Source organism: Rousettus aegyptiacus, unplaced genomic scaffold, assembly GCF_014176215.1.
Source record: "Rousettus aegyptiacus isolate mRouAeg1 unplaced genomic scaffold, mRouAeg1.p scaffold_m13_p_1, whole genome shotgun sequence".
Lineage (NCBI taxonomy): Eukaryota > Metazoa > Chordata > Mammalia > Chiroptera > Pteropodidae > Rousettus > Rousettus aegyptiacus.
This window is the reverse complement of record NW_023416284.1, coordinates 144,342,561-144,368,295: the sequence shown is the minus strand read 5'-3', so window position 1 is coordinate 144,368,295 and position 25,735 is coordinate 144,342,561. Positions and strand designations below refer to the sequence as shown.

At 35.9% G+C, this 25,735-nt stretch overlaps 2 protein-coding genes and 1 pseudogene across 3 annotated transcripts in view; 2 read left to right on the top strand and 1 right to left on the bottom strand.

Moving 5' to 3' along the window:
* The window catches only part of AFG1L (AFG1 like ATPase), a 165,138-nt gene extending 163,782 nt beyond the window's left edge, over positions 1 to 1,356 (bottom strand). Inside the window, exon 1 of one of the 2 annotated variants that reach the window (XM_016160191.2) lies at positions 1,248 to 1,356. The gene's annotated coding sequence lies outside the window, so the exon portion shown is untranslated. The remainder of the gene's footprint in view (positions 1 to 1,247) is intronic. The other variant, XM_016160193.2, reaches the window with a different exon arrangement.
* Positions 1,357 to 1,622: 266 nt separating this feature from the next.
* SNX3 (sorting nexin 3) overlaps positions 1,623 to 25,735 on the top strand; it is a 34,353-nt gene continuing 10,240 nt past the window's right edge. The window contains exon 1 of the mRNA XM_016160196.2: positions 1,623 to 1,920. Within this exon, the coding sequence (XP_016015682.1) occupies positions 1,759 to 1,920 (162 nt within the window). The 5' untranslated portion in view covers positions 1,623 to 1,758. The remainder of the gene's footprint in view (positions 1,921 to 25,735) is intronic.
* LOC118606634 lies at positions 21,426 to 21,544 on the top strand (annotated as a pseudogene).

Here is a 25,735-nt window from a genome sequence, read left to right as displayed (position 1 = left end):
ACAGAACATGTCTATAAAAATATCTCATGATCGCTTTGTTCAGATGTATTGGATGACAATACAGTGGTTCTTGGTCTCTTAAATTCAGAGTCATCTATATTCATTTCTTAAGTTCACTGCTGTAATCATACCAGTCAAGTTCCCATCTGGTCTCTGCAACAGGAGACAGGCCCGACAGGCAGTTCTGTCTGGGCATACTTATTCCATTATTAACCTTACTCTTTAAAAGAGACATATACTCTGAGAGGACTTCTCTGACCACCCTATCTAATGAGCTTGTCTCGGTCACTATCATATTATCCAGTTTTACTTTCTTTGTAACACTAATCATATTGGCAGGTATATTATTTTTGTCTCCCCGAGATACATAGAAAACAGACTGTTAACCCGATGAGATCAGAGAATTTCCATGTCTTACCCTTATCTCTCTAGTATCTAGAGCTGGAAACACCTAGTAGGCCTTCGGTAAATATTTGTTCAACCAATGAATGTTGAGTTTTCTGGAAAATAATCACATCATGTTTAAGTAATATTTTTTATTTCAACTGTTCTTAGTGTTATTAGGAATGGTTGTTAATGATCTGGACAACTTTTCAGTTTAAGGGACATATCATATTATTTAAATAGGTTTCTGAAACAACATATAAAAAATTCATAAGTAGTTGTGGGACTATAACATTAAGGGAGATAACTCTCCAGGCAAGGACAGAAATTTATCCTTCTACCTCAAAGTTCAAAATCTCCATTTGCTAGAGATTAACTACGATCTACTTATTTTGTCTTTTTTCCATTTCTCATAAAGGCTTACCTGAGTTTCATTTCAAATGCTGTAGAGGTACGTTTACTTTTTTTTTTTTTTTTTTTTTTTTTTTGTAGAAAACTTACTAGGACTTTGTAGGAAATGAAGGGGGAAAGTTGCAGGTCACTCAAACAGGGCATTCAAGGCAGGTTTCAACTTATCTACTTAAGTTATTGTTTTTGAGGGCCAACCCGTAAAAAATGGTTTGCTCTTAGTCCTATGACTGAGCGAGGTCTTTTGTTTTTGTTCCACTCTCTTACTTTACAACGTTCAGTTTATCAAACCAGATACGTGTATGGTGAAACTCTCATAGCTGATATCAGTGTCATCATTTGAGGCATCTGTTAAAGTTTACCTAGAAAGGCACATGATTCAAGGCGAGACGGTGTATAGGTAGGCACAGAGTTAGCAGAGGTGGTTGTTTCGGTTGCCGGCAAACCTCCCCTACCTCACCGTTTAACTTTGTCCCCGCAGTTCCCGACTCCGTAAAGACCACTTCCGGTGTCCTTCCCACCGCTCCAGGCACCGGCGGACGCAAAAAGGTGGGAAACGCAGCTAACCGCGCCCCTGGGAACTCCAGCACTCACGCCGCCTTCCAGCGGCGGCGCGCTCGCCCGGTGCATTGTGGGCATTGTAGTCTGGCCGAAACCTGCTTGTGACTACAAGGTTCGTGACTCCGCCCCTCTATCCCGCCTAGTGCGCAGTCCCCGTCCGCGGCCTCATCTGGGCTTCTCCGGCCCGGGGCACGCTGGTCTGGCGAGTCAGTGGTGTCTTTCCTGGGCACCAGAGGCGGAAGTCGGGGGGGGGGCACGGGGAGGAGCTTCGCGCGCGGGGTGAACGCTCGCCTTACGTGCTCGTTCGCCTCGCGACCGCTGCGCGCGAACCCGGTGTCCCCGCGGCGGCGTCGGTGGAACGCGGAGGGGGCGGAGGGAGCCCGCGGCGGCGGCGGCAACAGCGAAATGGCGGAGACGGTGGCGGACACCCGGCGGCTGATCACCAAGCCGCAGAATCTGAATGACGCCTACGGGCCGCCCAGCAACTTCCTCGAGATCGATGTGAGCAACCCGCAGACGGTGGGGGTCGGCAGGGGCCGCTTCACCACCTATGAGATCAGGGTCAAGGTGAGGCCGTCTTTCTCCCCTGCAGTGAGACCCCTCCTGCCGTCCCGGCTTGCCCCCAGCAGACCTCGAAGCGAATGTCCTCAGGCGGCTCAACTGTCCAGGCCGGGAGCCGCCGGCTGACTCGGTTGGGTAGCCCTGACTCCGGGCGCGGTCGTGGCCCAAGGGTCCCCTCTTGGTGTGGGGCTGGGATGGTGGTTGTTGAGTGAACTGAGCCCAGCGCTGGCACTTGGACAAGGTGCTGGAATAACAGGGTGTGGGTTGAGCGGCGCTTGCCCCTCCAGCAGCTGATCTGGGAATGACATTTGAGTTGGAAAGGGGTAGATCTTTCGAGAACACAAAACACAGTTCTTCTGGAAGGGAGGTAGATGTGACTGAGATGAGGAGTTTGCGCAAAGTTGAAGCCTTCCCAGTTTTCTTTTTCTGGACACTTTTCCCAAAGGTGGCCAAGCCAAGCTGATTGCTCCGGGCTCTTCCTAGCTTGGTTGTACACTTTAACCTAATGGGAGTTGACAGAAGCCTGACAAATTTAGAAGGGCTGAGCCAGGTGAGAACGGTGATTGGAAAGGATTGATTTTAACATTCTGGGCCACCGTCATGCTAAAGTCATAGGAGTTGCCTACCTCACAATCCAAAACTACCACTGCTTCAGGAAAAGCCTATTAATTTAGAAATCTTGCTTTCTTAATTTCGAGGTTCGCACTTCACTGAACGAATCAGCTGAAGTAGAAACACACTTATAATTTCATAACTAGTATTTGTTGGCAATAAGTAATTCAGATGATTTGAAAGATGTTAATTGAGAGTAATGCTTCACTTTCCGTAGTTCAGGATTAAAGAACTTGCTCATGTGTGGTAGTATCTTTAAAAATTGATTACATAAAAACCAATCCAGCTGTTAGAGATGACAACAACAAATTGTTTTATAAAAAATTAAAGATAATAAGAATTTACCTTTAGAGTAATCAAAAATTTACGTAACAAGTTACTATTAACATTTAAGTGAAGTAATTTCTCATTAACTTATGCACGTTTTGTGGTAAACAACTTGAAATTTACCATCTTAACCATTTTTAAGTGTACAGTTCACTAGTGTTAAGTATATTCACATTGTGAAACTTATGCACTTTTTAAAAATGACTGACTTATGCAGTGTTGCTAAGAAAATTAACCATCAGACTTTAGTTTAAGATGTGAAATTAACAGCTTAATGTTACAAGCCACCCTTATCTCTCTATGAAGACATAAAATGTGAGCCATAAGCAGTCCTATAACTCAACTGCAAATCCAGGCTCCAGTGTACCTAGAGAAGTACATTATCATATAAGACTAGTGAAAAAGTGAAGCTTTTTAAAAAATTTTTTGGAATGACTTTGGATTGTCCTAAGTATATGGTGGATTGTTCACTGAAAAGAACTTCCTCTTTTACCCTTATTAACTACCGTGTTTTCCTTTCTTTCTTTTGCTGAAACAGAACTTGGTATTCCTGTTTCTAAACTTCCATAGCTAGTACTTCCTGTCACACAACTGAAGTGGAATCTCCTGCCTACACTTCCTTTATTTAATAACTTGGGTTTATCTTGCTGAGTGCATTATATTAAATAGACTTTAGAGTGATAATTTCACTATTTAAAAAATATACCCGATACTTGATTACCAAGTGGTTGATGTGACAGTTAAAATAAAGTGTGATCATTTGCATTTTAAAGAAAATAATACTTTTAAAGAATGACTAATGAGTTACAGAATTAACAAAACACACACCTACACTGGTTTGTATTATATAAGCCAATTTGTTTTGTGTTAATGATTTGTAGTCATAAGTGAGGTGCCTTCTAAGAAAATAGAATTGAGTTTTTAATGAAATGCCGTTGTGGTTACTCTTAATATGTAATGTGTTAAAATTCAGGACATCATTTAGTAAACTATTAGGTCTTATTTTAAGCAGCATATGGATTTTGAGAATAATTACATTCTTGTATTAAGGTAGAATGGCCACTAAAATGAATAAAGCATTATTTAATGTTATTTATTACTACTTTTCTAAACTGTTGCTGCTCTCCCTAGCCCCTATTGCCTGCCTTTTGCTAGTGAATTTGCCATGTGGCAAACAATTTTATGTTCCAGAGTTTGGATCCTGAAACTAACTTACAGCTACTATTTAATTCTGGTCTTGAGAAAAATGTTCAATTTTATAGGATCTGATTGAAATTACTCTAATTCACAGAATAATTTTATCTAGATGGTAGCACTTTAGAATGCAAGTTTCCCAATCTCCATTTATCTCTAGATTTGAGGATAGTGTTTAAGACTATGAGGATCACTTGATTAGTATCTTTGGGCTTTTGAAAATAATTGGTAGTGTTAATGTTTTTAAAAATTGTTCTAATGGGTAGGTACAGCAGAGAGCACCATAAATGATTAAAGCTCAGAGTCTAAAATTATTTTGGCATGTTAAAGAGAAGGCTAAAGGGGAAATTCAGTCACCATTTATAAAGTTTGTGCTATAATGTAACTAATTTTCTGGAGATTTTAATTAAGATTTGTTGTATCTAGAGACAAATGTTTCGAACAGGAGTGAAGTTAAGGATCTTTCTTGAGCTCTGAGTTCAAAGAATAGATTTATCATTTATTAGAGTGAGGTATAAAACATAGGCTCTACTTCTCCTTTGTAAAATAGATATGTTAATAGTACCTACCTCATAGGACTGAGTTAATGCACATAAATCTCTATAGTACAATGACTGGTATATAATAAGCACTCAAAAATTACCTCTTTCTAAATACAGATATCTTCTAAATGAAAAGTCAGTGTTAAGCTACAGTTTTTTTGTTAATGTGCAGTTGAGTTAATAAAATTGTTAGATTTCTTATCAAGAAACCTACTTGGCATGAAAGTATACTTTCATTGAGGCAAATGTGGTATTTTAAAAAGCCATCTTGTTTTAGTACCTAATCAAGTATTCTTTTTTTTCTTTGTTTTCAATTTTTATTATATTTTGTGGGATTCCATGTGGAAAATGGTGATGCCATTCAGAACATGGTTATTTTCTCATTTAAGACCAAAAACGTCTAGTACTCCATGTTTTAAGGTAGCACATGGGTCTGTGATTGTACTGTATTAGTATTTTTTCCTGTTTTATTAAGACTTAATTGACATAGAACATTATATTTGTTTAAGATATGCAGTATAACAGTTTTAAGATACATCGCAGAGTGATCACCACAATAAGTTGAGTTAGCATTCATCACATCACATAGTTACAAAAGTAGCCTTTTGAAGTTGAGGCTTATTCAGATATCAAGCTGAATAGTAAAGTTTGGTAGTAAACATTGTGACAGAAAGATGGTCAGTAAAAGTAACATTTTGACAGTGTTTGCCTTTCTAAACCTGTGTTAATGATTTTTCTCTGGGTGAATCCTCTAATTTTAAATCGAGAGTCCTTAATATCCAAATTGGAAGCTGAAAAATAAATTAATTCTTAGACTTATTTTTAGGATTTATAAGCATGTATTATTAAAGGACAAGAAATAATATTTTAAAGAATTAATGTGTTTTGGTGCCAAAAGACATCCGCACCAATTTTGTGGCTTTATCAATTGGCCATGAGATATTGTCTGATGTACATCTCAGCTGTCAACCATGGCTGACTTGCAGCATCCCTATCAAGGAGAGGCATGTTGCTAGCTTTGAAGATTTTTACCCAATCCATCCCTTAAGATGAAGGGGAGGCAGTGGCAATTAAAAAGTAGCCCTGGTATATTGGGTTATTAGGAACTTTGTTTAATGTTGTTCATTTAACAGTTGAGGAAACCAAGGCACAGAAAGTTGTGTCTCACCCAAAGTAAATTATCTAACTAGCGTCAGAGCCAGAATTAAGTTTGAAGGGGACTGGTACTGGTTCAAAATTGCTTCATGGCTGCAGTTGATTTAATTTAAAACAGTACATCAAAACCTTTGTTATCTACAGCCTAATGTTGGGGTACCCTAAGTGTCTGAACATTTTGAAGGAATTCCCAATATTTGGCACTCTTGAGATCTGGAAGTTGACTCCTCAACAAGATGAACCCAAGAAAAATAAACAGGTGAAAATAGTTTATTATTAAATTCTGGACTATGATGAAATAGCCCAAAGAAAAGGTGTTGATTAACTGGTGATGCTTACAAAAGGCAAGCTTTTTTCTATGTTAAAGCTGAAAAGTGAGAGGATTTATCACTTGAGTACCAAGGCACTGTTCTGTATTTATAATTTGATTTTTGAGGTAACTAAGCAGAGTAGATTATATCTCTGTTTTACAGATACAGAAGCCAAGGTCACTGTTGATTTTCATCTCTTGTCCTTCCCTCATTCTTATTTTATCCTCCCGGTCTACTGAACTACTTGTATTGCCCAAATAAGCTGCGTTCTCTTGTATCTGGGTCTTTGCACACACTTCTTCCTCTGTTAAAATATTTTCCTTTAGTGCCTTGACTGGCTACCGTTACTTGTCCTGCAGGACTTAGCCTGTCACCTTTTTAGAGATTTTGCTGTTCCCTGTAATTGAGACTGGATTTCCTTTCTGTGCGCCTTTAGTATTAAGTTTGTTTGCTCGTCTGTGGCTTCCTTTGGTTCCTGTATCTTCCACTATAAGCTCCTAGAGGACAGGACTGTCATAACCACCCTTACTTAATATCTGACATTGTTTGGCACATAGTGGGCATTTATGGGTGAATGAAGTTTGGGAAGGTTAAGTAAGTTGCCCAAAGTCAGAGCTATTAAATGGCAAAACTAGATTTTCTGACCTTCAGAGCCCACACTTTTTCTTCCATCCTCACCGAACATTCAGACCACTGGAGGAGCTTTTGAAGCCAAGAAGATTCTCTTTTAATTGGGCTGGGGTGGGATTTAGGAAGCGATAGTTTAAAAACCACCCAGCAAGGGCACTTAAGTGATATGCGGCAAGGATTATTCCTGGTTGCACTATGCTCTCTGTCTCTAAGAAACGATAGGCAGCAGAGGAGTATGAGAAAAAATATATGGAGCCGCAATGGTTGGTAGCCTTGATGGGATCGGAAAAAAGGCAAATTCTGAAAATAAACAAATCAGATCCTGACAGCATATAAGAAAACCAGTGACATTTGCCAAAGATAAAAAACTGTTTTTGGAGGGGAGGCAGTTTAGATACTAGCTGAAAGCATGCCGACCTATACAGCTTACCTTTTTGGGAAGAAGGGAGACATTGACTGTATGCAGCCAAGCCAGATCTTTTTGCCCCTGCCTTGCACTATCCATATCTATATCCCTATGTAATAATCTTAGAAGTAAACTAGAAGTCAAGAAAAGGCAAAATATCCATTTAAGAAAGAAAGCTTTATATTTCATTAATATTGCCATCTACACCTTTAAAGTGGAAAGTCTGAAAGGGCTTAACTTTAGCGATCCTGGTAATAGTGATTTTCCTTTCCTCACCTTCATAATCATGCTTACAAAAAGAAAAGCACTGAACTGTTATTTTTAGACACTTTGATGTTTCTACCATATCATGCTGCTTGCATGTAAGCAGAGCCAACAATTTTTGAGTATCAGATAAGAAAGATGGTGTCCAAGAAAAAACAATACTGTAATCTTGGTACTACTTTTTACTGATTCCTTAATTAAATGACTTTAAGCTTTCAACTAGAGTCCTACTTCTTTAAAGAAATATTTAACTTAGGAATTTGGACATGATAATAACGTGTGACATTTGCTATAACCTACCAGAAAAGTTCTATCAATTAAAATATAGTTTGGTCTGTTCTCACAGAGACCTTAAAATAACCTTATTTATTTTTATATGAAGAGGTCTCAGGGGCAATTCACAATGAGTACTGTGGCTTGACATTACATATTATTCCCAACATTACATCCACATTCTAGCCAAGGTAAAGGCATATTCCTGCTCGTTGCCACCTGTAGCTGCAAAGGAAGCTGGAAAATTTAGTCTAGCTAAGCAGCCATCTGAAGAAAGAACAGACACTGTTCTTTGCCACAGTAGCAAATGATTAGGGTTAGTCCTTTTATGGTGTGGCTTCAGCGACGTTCTGATCATCTCTCAATTCTTTATTTTTTCCTGAAGTCTGAAATTTCAAAATTTTGAGAAAGTTTATTTGATTTGGAAGAAATAAAATTGAGTTCTCATTAGTTTTGTCAGTCTTAAATGTCAATGATTTCCACCTCTTCCTGATGAGTACAGAAAGGAGGCAAGTAGGATGATATGGCATATCTGATAGGGGTATACCATGGGATTGAGTTGGGTTAGAGGTAATGAAAGTAGATGGTTAACTTTTATTTTTTTGTCTTTTTGTCTTTAATGGTGGTTTAAAACTATGAAGGCAGTTTTACTTAGGGCCAGCATTTTAGTTGATGACATTGAATGATGGGGTATGTAATTTGAGCCACCAAAGTAAGTGAGATCAGCATCTCTTACTAGAGAATCATAGGAAGACTTAAAATTTTTATAAAATTACTATGTCCAACAATATTGGGATGGTCGCTTTTTAATTCTGTGCTCTCTAGACTTTGATTTTGTCACTGATGTAGCACATCTCTTTGCTTGGCTATCCTTAAATTATTTTCATACCTGCCGCTTATAGCTTGTTTGCTCCTCCCCCCCCCCCATTCCTGCCCTTGTAACACGAGCTATTCTGTTCTGTTGTAAGTTTGGGGTTTTTTTGTATTAAATTTATTGGAGTGATATTGATTAATAAAATTATATAGGTTCAAGTGTACAGTTAAATAATGTGTCATATGTATCGTGTATTGTGTGTTCACTGTCCAAAGTTAAATTTCCTTCTGTCACTGTGTAAGTTTGGAAATTTTAATCCAGATAGAGCAGGGGTCCCCAACCTAGGAACTGGGTTCCTAGGTTGTTAGGAACTGGGCTGCACAACAGGAGGTGAGTAGTGAGTGATAGAAGCTTCATCTGTATATGCAGTCACTCCCCAGCACTGGCATCACCACCTCAGCTCCGCCTCAGATCATCAATTATTAGATTCTCATAGGAGCACCAGTCCCTGGTGCTGAAAAAGTAGGGGATCGCTGATATAGCAGAATAAAAGAGTCTCAAAGCTCCCCTTCTCGTGTCTAGTTCTCAATCCTCTGTTGTTGATTATCTTCAGGTGGAAACAGTAGCAGATAAAAGTCTTGTTGGCTAGGCATACGTCTGTGTACCATGAGGTCTTTGTTTAAATTTATACCCAAAGATTCTCCCACGTTATACAACTAGGAGCATTCTTAAGACACTAATGGGTCTAAAGCAGGAGTCAGCAAGCTATGGACTTCTGTTTTTGTAAAGTTTAATTGGAACACAGCATACTTATTTGTTTACTTATTATTTATGACCACTTTTGTACTAAAAAGGCAGAGTCGAGTAGCCTTGACAGCCTAAAAAATGTACTGCCTTGCCCTTTGTGAAAAAGTTTGCCAACACCTAGAGTTTATGTAGCATTGAAATGATGGAAATCAAAAGCACTTGGAAAATATTAATTTTAATACATGAGACTATGAAAAAAAATTCAATTTAGGATGCCAGTAGCAAATAATTGATGAAACGGTAGTTACATATAACGCTGCTAGTAAGGTTTTTTTTTTCTTAGACATTCATCAAATACCAGTAGAATCTTAAAGCATAGCCTTATTGTTGGGTGCTGAATGAAATAATTACACACTATTCTTTCCTTCTAAAGACCCAGCTTTTTACAAAGACAGAATCTAACTTTGTGAGTCATTAGATTATACCTACTATTCATATTAAGGCCAGCCACAGGGATTTTTAATTTATAAAGCTTGTGTTCTCACCCAAAGCCTTATGTAAACTTCTTTGAATAACCATTTAAAGAGAGAAAATTAGTGCTGATAAAACTAATAGTCCATAAACCAATGACAAAGCTGAAAGTGACGCCTGACAAAACTGATTGTAATCAGTTCTGGCAAGCATATGGTTTACATATCTTCTAACCCAGAATTAATTTCTTATACCATATCTTGTATTAATGCTTGTGTTTTTATATGTTAACCCTCTACGTAATAAGGCAGTATGCCATTATTACATGATTTTTAATATTTAAATTGGTTGAACGATTGACATGGGGAAGTTTAATGTCTGGCTTGTAGAAAGAGGTAAAGTTGAAAATTGAAAATCTGATGTTAACTCTCATTATGGGGCAATATAGTAAATTAATAGAATTTTTATCTTAGTTTAAAAGGGTAGATGATGTTGATATACTTAAGTTGAAATAAATTGTAATTGTAGGGCTTTTTACTTAGACCTTAGGATGTGATTCTTATCTGTAATCTATGTATTTTCTCAGTTTTGTTCTCTCAAGACTTTCAGTCCATTTTTTTGGTAACTAAATTTCTTATATTTGTTAACATTGAGTAGCACCTGTGGGCCAGTTGCTTTACTGAGCACTTGGAATACTAAGTTTAATATGACATGGTTGCTGCATTCAGCAAGTTCACACCAACCTGAAAGAAGACTGAATGTTTTCTTTGATTAGTTTTCCCTAAAACTGTCCAATAAATGAACATTTATAAACTGCCTACTCTATGCCAAACATTGTGCTAGATGCTTGGCTAAGAGGTGAGTAACATATTCCTTGTTTTTAGAAGCTTACATACTGAAGGTGGGAGGAGAGGTAAGTTCAATTTAATTTGGTAGTGTTGGGTAAAAATATTCATTCTGTGCAGTGGGAACCCAAGCCTGCCACAAGAGACCAGGAGTGTAAGGGCAGAATGGGCTAGTGGTGTTCTAGGCCGAGAGAGCAACTGTCTTTTCTGTCTTTTCATTGCCAACATCTAATGTCAGTGACTTGCCGCTAAGTCACACAGTATTAATACTGAATTCTGACCACTTTATGCCCTTTACCCCTTGTTTCTATCTGGCTCAGGTATATTTCTCTGCCTCTTTATTATAGTCTGTTTTGTTTTTAAGCATGTCTTGGGCAGTTGCTATGTCTAGAAAGTATGGTAGGTACTTTCTCTTGTGTTTTATTTGATATAGTTTTAGTTATCTGACTGCCTCTTCTTAGAAACTATAATGGCTCTTATTTCCAGTTAAAATAGATCACAGATATAGAACAGTTGATTATTCTTAACAATAGTCATTTCCTGTTTCAACCTGATCATGTTTTGTGATATAGCCAAGAAAGTCTACCTGCTGTTCTCCTCCCAAACTTAATGCTAATGACCTTCCTTTATTCCTCTTGCCAAAAGCTCATTCAGATATATGTACATAGTATATAGGCCAGTCTTCCCACCTAACCAATGTTGTATCAGCTGTAACAAACCACCCTAAAACTTAATGACTTGAAATCGTGATTTTCCATCATTCTTTGGGTTGGCCGAACGGCTTGTATGTTGGTTTTTTGCCTGTCCTACTTTATGTAGTTGTTTTAGCTGGAAAGTTGGCATATCTGGTTATCCCTCTGGGATGCCTCATTTTCTTCCACATGGACTCTCATTCTCCAGTCAGACTGGCTTCTTTATATGGTTGTCTTAGAATATCATTCCAAGAGGATAGAGATGGAAGTCGTGACACCTCTTGAGTTTTAGTCTCTAAAACGTGTCTCTTGTACCACATTCTGTTGGTCAAAGCAAATCATAAGGCTAGTTCAGGTTTAAGGAGTGGGAGTATAGACTCCACCTCTTGGTTGGAAGAGGCTTCGAAGAATTCATGGCAACATTTATCTACCACATGTTACTTATTAGGAATCTCCAAATGCCATACATAATTGGAGTGACATAGTCACTTGGGTGACTTTGGTAGGCAGAATAATGACTCCCCAAAGATCCACTTCCTAATACCTAGAACCTGTGAATATGTTGCCTTACATGGCAAAAATGACTTTGCAGATGTGATTAAATTAAGGATCTTGAGATAGAGAGATTGCCCCAGATTACCTGGTTATGCCTAATATAATCACAAAGGCCCTGAAACAGGCAGTAGAGTCAGTCATAGAAGTTGTGGCGATGGAAGCAGAGATTGGAGTATGCAGTTGCTGACTTTGAAGGTGGAGGAAAGGACCATGAACTAAAGATTACAGCCAGCCGTAGAAGTTAGAGAAGATAAATTCTCCCGTAGATCCTCCAGAAGAGATGCAGCCCTTATGACACCTTAATTTAGCCCAATGAGACTCATTTAGGGCTTCCTACCTCCAAAACCATAGATGATAAATTTGTTTTGTTTTAAGCTACTTAGTTTGTGGTAATTTGCTACAGCAGCAGCAGGAAACTAATAAGAATGACCATTCCTCTGTCATAAAGAGCATTTTCAACAGAAGGAGGCACTCTAGACTCATGCCAAGAGAATGAGAGTCAGTGGTGACTGGGGCTCAGCCTTACCTGAGCCTTGATTATAGGCCATAGCCCTGTCTTCTTCCCCATCAGAATCTAGCACTGTCAGTTCACATTATCCCTCTACTAGTCTGCCAAGATGTTTTACCTAGGGTGTAGAAAAATATGTTTTTCTCATGGAAAAAGCTGAGTGCCTTAATAGGCTGTAGAGGACTATTTTTCCAAACTAAAGAGAAAATTACTAAAAGATTGAGTCACTTTGGCTATCCAAGTATAGGTCAAGATTAGCAATGCTAAATGACCAGTGCATTTTTTAAAAAACACTTGAATATTACAGAAAGAATTGTGTAATCTATGATAAAGTTGTTTATCCTTGTCATCTAGTGTCCTTGTATGAGACAGAGCTAACTTCTGAAACTAGTCTAGTGTAAAAATACAAATTCTAGGAGATGAATACTTTATGTTATTGGCTCTTGATTAAAATTTAACTTACAAAATGTTTCATACTTTATTGTCAGGCCTTTGACCCTCTTAATTTCAAGCAATAGTATCTTCCATTCAGTGCACACCTCGGGAAAAAAGTACTTTGACTTTTGCAACTTACAATTCTAGGTCTCAAAGTCTAAAGCATATTTAAGTATTTCAGGCAATAAATATATAACTACACAATTTCTTCTAATGTCACATATTTTTTTTGTTTCTATTTTGAGAAGAAACCTGCACCTTAACTTTAGGCAGTCATTAAAATGAGCAAGAACAATCTTTTTTAAAACATCCACGTTCCTTTGTGATAAACTAGATTTTTTAAATCCATCTTAAGATTATGAAGTATATATAAGAAATATGTATTAAATGTGTAAGGCACCTACAGCTTTTGTGTGAAGAAAGTTCAAGAATGTCAAAGTTAAGGGAGCATAGTAGAAGGATTATAATTATATAGAATCTGATAAAGCATTCATAAAATTAAGAAAACCTTTATAGGTTGGAGTAGGCCATCAGTTATGAATATTATTCATTGGATTATTTACAAGGAACATGTCATTTGATCTGCCTTTGTCTAATCTCTAATACAGCAGCCATTAGCTATTAACTATATGGAGCTATTTAAATCGAAGCTTTAGGCCCAAACTACCAGACATCTGTTTGTCCAGTTTCCTTGGAATCGAAATGACTCGTTTGACATGATTTTAGTTGATTATAAGTGGTAGTGGCCTCAAATATACAGGATGGCTCATATATGAAGGGAGCAGTGTACACAAGGGCTTTTCCTCCTGAGTTTCTTTGACCTTTTTGCCTTTCTCACTGTGTTTCTGGTCAGTAGTCACTTACAGCCTGATCACTGTTAGCCCTGTACCAATCTTCAAGGTGTGCACCAACTTCATATACATGCACCATTCTCTACTGATTAAGACAGAGAAAATTTCTTAAACAAAACAAAAATTAGAGACATATTTTCTTGAAAGGATCATTTATTACATTAGGAAATTGAGTACACATTTAAAAACTATAGTTTACTTATAGTTTGAGTAAAAGTGAACTGGGATGAGAATAAATGGTGCCTTTCAGAGTGTGTTATGTCTTAACTCACTCGTTTCTAGGGGTCACCCTTGGGTCAGCACAACTTTATGGTCAGCCAGTGACTGGTCAGAAGTTGTGCATAATAAACACCTTGAACCAGTAAGACTTATCCTCTTTGCCCGTGGATTCGTATGTAGGTTGAGGAATGAATTCAAACTATAGGCAGTTTACAAGTTTGTTCCAGCTTTTACTTTGTAGCAAGTCTTCTCACATCCATGACTATCCTGTATCTGTGAAAGACCTCACATCTAGCCAAGGATATACAGCTAACTGGGGTCTTCACCAGTCTTTCCTGAGCTTGCATACAGCTTTGTGCAAGCACAGCCTTTCAGACCCCCTGGGATAAGTGGGAGCATAACAAGGCTTACCATGGCTGTGCCATTCTCAGGATATCCCTGCTAAACTTGTGGCGAATCTGCTTGTTTGTTTATTGCCTTAATTAGTATTGCAACCTTGGCATGCTGCAATACTGGCCTACCCCAGTTGTTTGCCACCAAGGTCACTATTGTTCTCAAAGATACTCCTGCATGTGGTACTCTTCAGCATTCTACTCTTAATCGATGATCCCCCCGCTAGCAGCAATGGTGCTGGTTTTCACAGCCTGCCTCACATTGGTAAACCTAGCATTGATGGAGCTGGTGGGGATGACCAAAACACCTCAGATTTCCACTGCTCTTCCATTAGATATGGTAGTAGTTCTTCAATAAATGCTTTTCAGTTTGTTATGTCCTTGGCCAATTCCCAGAGTCCTGATATGGTTGTTTTGACTGACACGTTTGTCTATTTTATTACTGATTTTTTAAGGAGAGGCTTTGCCAAGCTCCTCACTCCACCATTTCAGCATCTCCAGCCTTACCTTTTTACATTATACCTTTATTTTAGATTCATATTTTGAAGAGAAAAGGTTTTTGTCATATTATTATGCTTTAATGTTAACTTATAGGTGCTTAGAAGCACTTTTTAATGTAATGTTTAAATATTTTCGCAAGCCTTTTAATCAAGTATTAACTTAGCTCCTTGTAAACAGTAGATGCTAAGATATTTTATTAAATGCTTACTAGAGTTTTTAAGCTTTATTTACTTAATATCTACTTTTGGTCTGGTATTGTAACAGTAGAATGCCTTAAGAGCATGAACTTTGAACTTGAACATGTGTTCAATCCATTCTTTCTCTGTTAGTAGGCATGTGACTCTGAGCAAGTTACCTAACTCCTCTTTTTTAGTTTCTTCGGCCATAAAATAGAACTTCAGAGGATTAAATGTGACATGTGGCATAGTACTTACCCTATAGGAAGTATCTAGTAAGTGATTTGTGAAGTAATAATAGTTACTATTTAATTATTAAAGTGATAGTTATTTAAATTTTCTTTATTTTAAAAATGATGCAATTTAGATTTGGAGAAGGAAAGTCATTTGATATGGTACATACTGTTAATGAGTCCAGAGAAGAACTTGAACCCAGGTCTGCTTGACATTCATCTGTCCCCTGCTGCTTCCAAGAATCAGACATAGGGTCACAAATTTGTGATTACCTCCTCTTATGCTAAATCTGCAATCATATAAAGGAAATAATATATATATGTATATATATATGTATATATGTATGTATGCATGCACACACACACTCACATACTCACTCATATATATTTGCTTACATTTTCCCCCCAACAATGTAGCATGTCAGGAACATCCACCACTAAAAGTAACATTGCAATCGTTTGAACCTTAAGTGTCTCTCTGAGTTACAAACTTAATGACTCTAACCTTGATTATCTTTGGTGAATGGAAAAAGCAAGGACTTTAAACTCTTCATTTACAAAGTTGAACATCTAAACTTGAAAACTTTTGATTCATAATGGTGTAAGCATCCATAGAAGTATACTTATAAAATTTTTCTATTAGTTTTTAAAGCCTTTAAGCGTAAAAGGTTGTTTGCATGTCTTTATCATAATAATGCACTCCTCAGTTGTATATATTCTTGCAGTTGCTTACCCCCATGGTATTCCAGTATCCTTAATTCTTCTCTTTTTACCCTGACCTATCTTGTCTGTGTAAAGTCTTCTAAGTCAGCTACCATGTCCATATACTTAGTGTTCATGATAGATTCTCAACGCCTTTTGTGCTGTATATTTTATTAACATTCTAAATAACATCAGTTTAATGGCTTAAGAGACTTAATGTTTATAAATGTCGTGACTTAAAATATCTTATTTACATACTTCCAAGTAGGGTTTGGGATCTAAAGGTGAAATATCCGGAGTGATTTCCTTTTCTTATAAACTTCACAATTCAGGACAAGGAAGAGGACATATGAGGAGAAAGAGCTAGACAAAAGTACTCAGAAGGAAACTTAAATTATGAGGAAAAGAACCAGAATACCCTGCTCTCCAGCTCCACCTCAAACACCAATTATACCCAACAGTTAAAAAAATAAGAATGTATGCTGGCCAGAAATTTCTAAAAATCACACTGACCTAATTATATATTGAAACCTTTAGTGACAAGTTGCAATTCTTACAGCCTGTGCTCTCAGCCATGTTTTATTATGCGGATTCTTAGAGAGTTACTACTTCTAATAAAAAGATTTTGTTAGTGGTTTACTTTCAGGTTATTATAACAGTAATGACTCTTTGTGGGGCTTTATTAAAGGAGCAAAATAATTCTGCTGTCAATATATAAGGTTTAATATTATCTAGTTCTTATTATAGCTAACCACTGACTAGAAAAGAAAGGAGTCTATTAATATGATTACTCATATCTTAGAGAATTGACTCATTAAACACCCTTATTCATATTTTTTATAGTTGTCCAGATAATATTTTGTTCTCCAAAGAAATATCTCAGCTTTATTCTTGTATAATATAGGTGACAAAATATTTCATACTATCTATTCCTAGAAGTTTATCAAGTTACTGTGGAGAAAGCAATCATGTGTTACAACTTTTATTTTCAAAATTGCTTTTATTTAAGAATGGAAACACTTCAGCTCATTTTATCAGCTTCTTAAGTTATGGAGGAATACTCTCTTTGCTGAATAATCCAGAATAAATTAACTGAGAATTTCCTGAGAATCGCTGCTATTCAGAACATAAGTCAAGAGCTAATAAGGAAGCAAAAAAAAATAAACAGCAAAGAGTTAAAAAATTTCAAAAGTCTGTATGTTTTAGATACCACATTTTTATGTTTAAATACTATCTTCTCAGTCTTCCCAGGTTAGTGATTCAGTTATCTGTTGCTGTGTAACAAAGAGCCTCAAAAGTTGGTGGCTTAAAAAAACAACAGTTAACATTGACTTTAAGCACAGTCATGCAGTTTGGTCAGTTCTTAGAAGGTGCAGCTTATCTCTGTTCTCCTTGATATCTATCTGCTGAAGGAGCTTGACTGGGGCTGGAGGATTTATTTGCAAGATGACTCAATTGTATGACTGGCTGGCAAGTTAGTGGGGCTACCATTGGGGGCTGTTGATTGGGTCCTGAGTTTTCCTGCATGAATAACTAGACTTCTGACAGAATAATGGTGACTGGGTTCTGAGAGAGAATGTTTATATGAACAGATATTCCAAGACGGCAAGCCCCAGTTCACAAGTAGTTGCTAATATACTATTGATCAAAGGCAGTCACATGGCCAAGACAATGTGGGAGAGGATACAGAAAATATAGAGGATACAAAAAGAAAAATACTGAGACGCATGGTTTATTGTAAGGCCACCAAAGTAATAGCCTACTACTGTTATGTACCTCTTCAATCTACAGCACGTAGCCTCTCCGGAGGACATTTTGAAGCCTTAACATTTATAGCCTTTGGTGCAGTAATTTCACCATTAGGGGTTTGTCCTGTGGAAAGTACATAAAATCCCTGGATCTCTTCAAGGTTTCATCTCTCTTTCATTCATAGCATTTTGTCTGGGGTCAGCTAGCTGGTTAATACAGGAATTGGGATTAAAATCAGAGATTGTCTGATTTCACAATTGTGTGCTTAACCATTGTATTATACCACTTCTCATATAGATGATGTCTATATGCAGTTATGTTATCCTTATCAAATGAGATGCTAATATGTTTAATAAGAATAAAATTTGTATATACAAAAGACTGAAAGGATATAATCAAAATAAAATCTCTACAGATGAACATGTACTATTCTAATTTTTTCAATTCTAAGGGTACTTTTTATGAGCCTACCATGCAAATTTAACCTAATATAGTCATATGTATGTATTTTATATCTTTTATTTCTACTTCAATTACTCTAGTATAAGTTTCTTCCATTTTATCTAAATAGTAAAGATCTATGATAAATTGTGGTTGTAGCTGCCCCCTTCTCCATTTCATGCTATAAATATTTCTTGAGGATGATGTTTGTTTCAGATCCCTGTAAGTCCGTATGAGCTTGATACTGCATGTGTAGACAGTTACAATACACTTACTGAGTAGAGTTTCCTAATTAATATTCTTTCACTGGTGTCCATATCGTAGTTTTACTTATAATGACTTTGAATCTCATTTCCATTTCAATATTCTCATAGTGTTCCAAATCACTGTCCTTAAGGAAGTAAAATATTACCCATATCTCTGTCCCATCTAAACTAGAATCACTTGGTGATTGTACAGATTCCTGAGCCCTTCCCCCACCCCCTTTTTCACATTTTATAAGTCTAGGGCAGAGGTTCCCTCACCTTAGAATCTCTTAAAAATACTAATGTTCAGATTCCATCCCAAATAATTTGAATAAGTTTGGGGCTTCTGTGTGTGAGTGTCTGTGTGTGTTTATGTTTAAAACTTGAGGTAATTCTTATGATGAGGCAAGTTGAGAAGATACAGGAAATAGTTTTGCACTTTTAAAATTGTTCAGAAAATGTCTTAGACTATTATTAGTAGGCAGTTTTCTTTCAGCAGAAGCCTATAGGACCGTGTAAATGTTAATGAGCTATTATGAGCAAATTTTTCTTTACAGTGGAATTATTATTGCACAAGTCGATTAAAGGTTGCTCATTGAAAACCTTGCATGAGCTTGCAAATGAGTCTTGTTGCCAATTCACGAATGAAGAATATGGACAAAGTAAGAAAAGTATATGAAATTACTTGATTTATGCATTAAACCTCTCTAGATAATCTCTGCTGTTTTGGAAATTATACCATAAAGGATACTTCTCTTAAAATAACAGGAAATTGTATCACTGGAAGGCCATGTCCTTTTTTTTTTTTTTTTTTTTTTGAAGATAGAAACTAAACTAAATACCTTGGCTTAGTGACAATCTGCATTTCAAAGGTTCACCAGACTAAGAGCTTATTCTTCACTTAAATGACTTCTCCCCAGACATATTTAGAGTTCATCTAGGTTATAAACCATATCTCCAGTTATTCATGCTGTTCCAGATTGGGTAAAACAAGTATCAAAAGTACTGAAGGGAGAGGTAATAGCTTAAGCACTTCTCAGCTTATCCTTTATCTCTAGATGTAGATATTTGGAGAAATGCAGCCGTTTAATGAGAACTGTAGTGGGGCATTCTTTTACATCTCTTAGAATTGATTGAATAGAGTATGGTCTATTGAGTATACTTTTGATGTCGTTGCCAGTTTCTTTTTCAAATGTACACGTGACACTATCTGAAGAAATACTAGAAACACCTAGTAAACATATTTCTATATCTATTGTTAAGCTATATTCAGGTGATCACATTTTGAGGCTTGGTTTTCTGCTTGGCTATCAGTGATAATCAGGTAACATATAGCTGCTGACTTTAATAGGTCAGCCTGTGTAAGTATGTAAGACCCAGCTTCTTGGAGACCGATAATGTGGCAGTTTCCTCTGTTCAGATGTGAAGGGAGCACTTGTTTTAGAGTTTATACCATGGTTTCAAAAATCTCTTCTTTAGTATGTAATGTCTGTTTAGATTCCTGATGATTTTACCATATAGGATTAGTAACATCAGGCATACAGACATCTCTTATTAACATTTTATCTCTTTGGAGTTTTGTTTTTGGTATATTATTAGAACAAATGAACAACAGAATAATATTGAACAGTTCTCTTCAGGTATCTTATGTAATCAGTCCATTACCTTTTCATGAGTTATGCAAAATACATTCTCCTCTTATAAATGAAAAGGCAAGATGCACGGGAACTTGAATATTGCCCTGAATTTCTCCTTGGGCAAGTGCAAATATCCATTGCTTCATTCTAACCAAATAGACTATAAATCCTCTTCTGATTCTGTTTACTAAATCAACAAATTGTGAACATAATGTATTTACACATCTATATATTCACACTAAATTTGGCAGAGAATAGGGCTTTCCTGCAGTAAGCCAGTCTCTCTTCTATTTGTTACATTCAGGTAAATAACTTCACTTAAAGATGTGAATTCTCCAAGAAGCAGAAATCTTTCTGTGCTTCAACAATTCTATAAGTTTTAAATTTAGCTGGACAAATTCCAGATGGCACTAAATCTTTTATTATGAAAAGCAAGAATAAGAAAAACTTCATATAAAGAGAAAAAAAAAAGGTAACTTTACTTTGGAGAAATCTGGCTGACCTAACCTTAACCAAGGGATGCAATACTAAGACAAACTGACATAATGTGCCTTCTGAGAAGGCTTCAGCATTCCTGCCATTAGGAACATTGCTTCATGAAAACTTGCAAGGAAACAGACAAACTCAAAGGTATAAGACATTTCAAATATCTGGCTTGCTCTCTTTAAAATTATCAGTGTCTTGAATAGCTAAGAGGCAGGAAGTCTGTTCTAAATTGAAGGAGACTAAAGAGATAACAAGGAAAGTGCTTTATTTTTAATGGGATTCTGGTTTTTGAGAAGTTATAAGGGATACTTTTGGAACAACTGATAAAATTTGAATATGGACTGTATGTCAACCTCCTGTATTTGGTTTTCGTTCTGTGGTTTATATAAGAGAAGTATTTAGTGGTAAAGGGTCATATGTCTGCAGTTTATTTTCAAATAGTTCAGCAAAAATGACTGTAGAAGATTTACGAAGCAAATATAACTAGCAATTGGTTAAAGGTATACGGAAAGTATTATAATATTAGAACCACTTGCTGAGTTTAAAAGACACAAAATGGATAATATAAAAAAAAAAAAAACTTAGATTTACTGTGCAATTATTTTGTGCCAGGTACTGTTCTAAGCATGTTTATATGTGTTACCTCATTTCATCACTACAACTGTATGAGATAGGGTTTATAAGAACATGGCCTTTCAGCATTACAAATCTTAATTATTTCAAGATAATTATCCTTTGTATGATTTCCCAACTAGTAGAAAAGAAATCATTTATCTATCTTGATAGAAATCACTCTTTTGATATACTCTCACACTATTATCCCCAGTTTATAAATAAGCAAATTGAAAAACAAATTAACTTGCTCAAGTCATATAATTAAGTGGTATTGCTGGTATTTGAACCCAGACAGAGAATGAGCTCTTAATCACTATCCTAATATAGAATATTAGAAAGTGTCTACTTTTATACTAAATGAATCTCTGTGAGATTTGAAGGTAAGAATAAGAAAGAGTTAGTAGGGTTACTGGTTTTGATTTTCTTCTACCATAGAAGGAATGTGTCAAGTGTTTTGTAAAACCATGTATTAAAAATAATCTCTCCTGTGGCTGTGCCACCCTGAATGCACCCAATCTCAACTGATCTCGGAAGCTAAGCAGCGTCGGACCTGGTTAGTACTTGGATGGGAGACCACCTAGGAAGACCAGGTGCTGTAGGCGATAAACAAAAAATCTCAAATTATTTTTAATGTATAAATAATATAGTTTTTAATTTATAATTTCAAATGATTAGTCTCCCATTTTTTAAATTGAAACATTCAGTATTTTCATTTATAATTTCTCTATAATTTTTATGCCCTCTATTTTATTTATTTCTACTCTGGTCTTTATTACTTCTTTCTACATATTTTGTAATGTGGACATTTACAGCTGTAAATTTCCCCCTAAGCACTGCTTTAGCTGCTTGTTATATGATATTTTGAACCAGTCAGATATGATTTGGTAATAGTGTCTAAACGTGTATAAATCATCTGGAGAAATTTTTTTTTAAGGGCCCATTCCCCTAGAAACTGATTTAGTTAACCTGAGATAGGTCTCAGGACTGATTTCTTGTTTGTTTGTTCACTTTTAAGACTATCCAGACTACTACCATTTGAAAACTTATGGAGCTAATAAACCCTTAAATGTATTTGAGCACTTTTCTATATTTGTGTTATACTTCTACTTAAGTTGTTTCAAGCTACCCAGGTAGTAATTCTGAAGCTAACCATGCTGGAGAACCACTGATGTCTTTGATTTCAATACGGGGGCGGAGGGGGGGGAGTGCGGGTAAGTATGGAGTAGAGCTTTGGATTGACTTTTTTTGTTTGTTTTTCTCTTAACTTTTTAACATTGTGTCCCATATTTAGTTGTATTTTTATAGCTTCTTTTAGTGCCAGATGTGAACACTCTTATATTCTCAGCTTCTGCCTCCCTTGATAATATAATCTTTGTAGTTTTCCAAAGAAATGTTAAATAATGGTAACAAATTAACTAGTATTTGTCTTATAATGATTAACTGAGGTGTATTTTGAATGTGGAATAAAAGTTTTTATTGACTTTATGGATTCCAGGTAACCAGCTTAACTTTTTGAGGGGCAGATAATTGTAATTCTCTGCCTTTTAAATTTTAGTTTGGGCCACAGCCCTGGCATAGCTTTAAATTGTTAATATTGGATTTCTTATATAGCTCATATGAGAGAGTTGATGTAAATGTTTATAGGAGTTTCTGTTTTTGCTTCAGATATATAATGAAACATTTGCAAGACTTCCTTAACTGCCAAATCTAAAATAGACCAAGGTTACTCAAACTCACCTTCAGCATTTATTAATAATACATATCTATACAGATAGGTGAAGGCTGTGCCTTAGTTTATGGTTCTTGCCTCATGACAGATTTCAGTTTTACTTATCTCTCTGATCCTGCCTCTCTGGTCACTGTTCCTACAAAGAAAATATTTCCTACAGGTATTATTTCATACAAATGGCTGAGCTTGACTCTTTCACCTGTTAGGTAAAATGACTAGTAGCTAGGGAGGAAAATAGTGGCTTCTAGTGTATGCTCAGCCTGAGCAACTAAAACAACTTTTCTTAAAATTAGGGGGAAAATATGGATGTCAGGATAAGAGAATACTAAATCTTGCCTTTTAAATTTCAAAAGTTTTAATCATCTTAAAGTAAGGTAACCATATTTCAGTCTGATTTACATTTAATATCAGAATTCAGCACATTCTCTCTGAATAAGTCTAAACATTTTAAATGATATCCAAAGTAAAACCTTTAAGGGAGTTCTGCTATGATTTGCTTCAATAGTCCGACTCTTGTCCATATCCTTCAAGCAGCTAAACCTTAGAACTAACTAGAACCAACGATTCTTTTTTATTTTATTTTTTCCTTTTTGAGGTATAATTGACATATTAGTTTCAGGTATACAACATAATGATTTGATGCATTGTAAATGATCACCACAGTAAGTCTCACCATGCAGTTATAAAAAAATTGTGTGTGTGTGATGAGCAAGAACTAGATGTTCTTAATGCTCACCTATACACATAGTTAATCTGTTGAATTCTGTGGCTTCTATATGGTAAATTCTCTCTTCTTTTTTTCTGTTTCAAAGATATTTTTCTGTTATTAACTCTTGGTGCTTGCAGGTAAATATGTTAGTCAGATGGGGCACAGTTTAACCTTTTCAGTTTTATTTTCCACCATCTCCAATGCTTTGAATATACAAGAATTATTTCCTAAATATACTTGTTTCTTCTCTATAGGCAGTTTGCACTATTTTCACCATTCTTAGCTATATTCCTATAGAATGGCTGACTCCATATGTTAAAAGAATACAGGCCAAACCAGTTCTTTATTGCCTTTTTTTTATTATTATTATACAACTGGTATCATACTATATGTACTGTTTTGAAACTTCTTATACTTAACACATCTCAGGCAGGTTTCCTGATTAGTTTATGGCTAAGTTATATTTTATAAAAACTAAAATTTCATTTTATGTTTGAAAAAGTTTAGTTTTAGTTTTGTTTTGTTTTGCTATTACATAAACAATGCTAATGTAAACTTCTATGCACCAATATCATTTTATATGTGTGGAAATATTTGTAGGTTAATTCCTAGTATAATTGTTAGCTCAGAAGATATATGCTTTTAAAGTACAGCATAGGGAATATAGTCATTGATATTGTAATAACTATGTATGGTGTCAGATGGATACTAGGTTAATTGGGGGTGATCACTTCATAAACTATGTCATTGTCTACTCACTATGTTGTACACCTGAAACTAATACAGCATTGTATGTCAACTGTAATTTTAAAAAATGAAACAGAAAAAAGGAGTGCTAGTTTTCGCCAAAATGCCCTACTTAAAGGTTGTGCCAAATTTTCACTACTACTAGCAGGTTTTTTAGATGTCTCTACTCTCACCATCACTGAGTATTAAAATGTAATACCTGCCTGACTGATCAGTGAAAATGGGATCTTATTGTTTTAACTAGCTGTGTGTGTGTGTGTGTGTGTAGTTGGACATTATTGGCCATTAGTTTTCCTATGTTCTTCCTGTTTTGTTTATTGGGTTATTCGATCTTTCTTTCATTGATTTCTAAGTTCTTTACCTTTTAACGAAACTATCCCCCTGTTTTATGTTGCAAACATTTGTCTACAGTTTGTTCATGATCTTTCAACTTGGTTTTGTTTATGGCATATGGTATTTTTAACCATATAAATGTAGTTTTTTATATGCTTATCTTCTAACCTCCCTAATATAAGCTTCATAAGGGCCAGGACAGCCTCTTATTCATCATTATATTCCCCACTTTATCCATCACTATGCCCTATTATAGATGCTTCCAAACTGTAATAATAATTGAATCCTCCCCAAACTGTAGGAAAAAAATTATTATCCTTTTTAAAAAAACAAAATAGAACATTTTAGAAGGGTGTTAAATAAGTTGAAAGCAATGAATCACAAGAGTTTATAATCAATAGTGATAGTTCAGTGGCTTAAACAAAAACCTTAGCATTTTTCATTTGTACTTTTATCAAGTTGAAGTCCTTGTGATGAGCAGAAAGACATTAACAGGCAAACTTACCACTCTAAATTTAATGAATAAATAATTTAAAGAATTACTTGACGTGACTTTTATCAAAACTATAGCAGGCTTCATAGAAAGAGAAATCATAGCCAACTGAGAAAACTGTTTTCTTAAATTAACTATGACCCTTTTTTTAAATGTATAATCTATCAAACTATTAGCTAATCGTACAAAGGATTATATTTTTTTCTCCCTCCCACTCCCTTTCTAACTGAGTCAGATATAATCACGATTGTGTCAAAAGTTCAAAAGGGAAAATGGAAGGTAAAATGAGCTGAATTGGCTCTCTTCCCTCAACATTGTACCTGTAAGCTCGATATGTTGTTTCAGAGATTAACTTTATAGACTTCCGTGCCCAGAAGTATGAAAATTCTTAGGGAACTCTTTTCACAAGCTTGATCTTAACATATTGAATAAAGAGAGCAGCTAATCCCCTTTGTAAAGTAATTTGAGAGGAGGGAATTCAAAATGTAAAATCTCACCTGCAGAAAACACTCAATTCTGTAAAGGCCTTTCTATCTTTAGACACTTACAAAGACTTAATATTTTAATGCGGAAGAGTGAACTTGGTTAAAAAGCCAGTGGGTGAAATTAGAGAGAAATAATCCAGTGCTTTCTTTCTGGGAATTATCATCTGGCTCTCCAGGGGACCTAATTTTATTCTTTGTGGGGAATGAGAATACCTCTCTTGTACAGCAAGCCAGCATCTCTAAATATAAGTTTGACTTTTAGTATAATAAGAGTCTTGTTAGGTGCAATTTACTCTT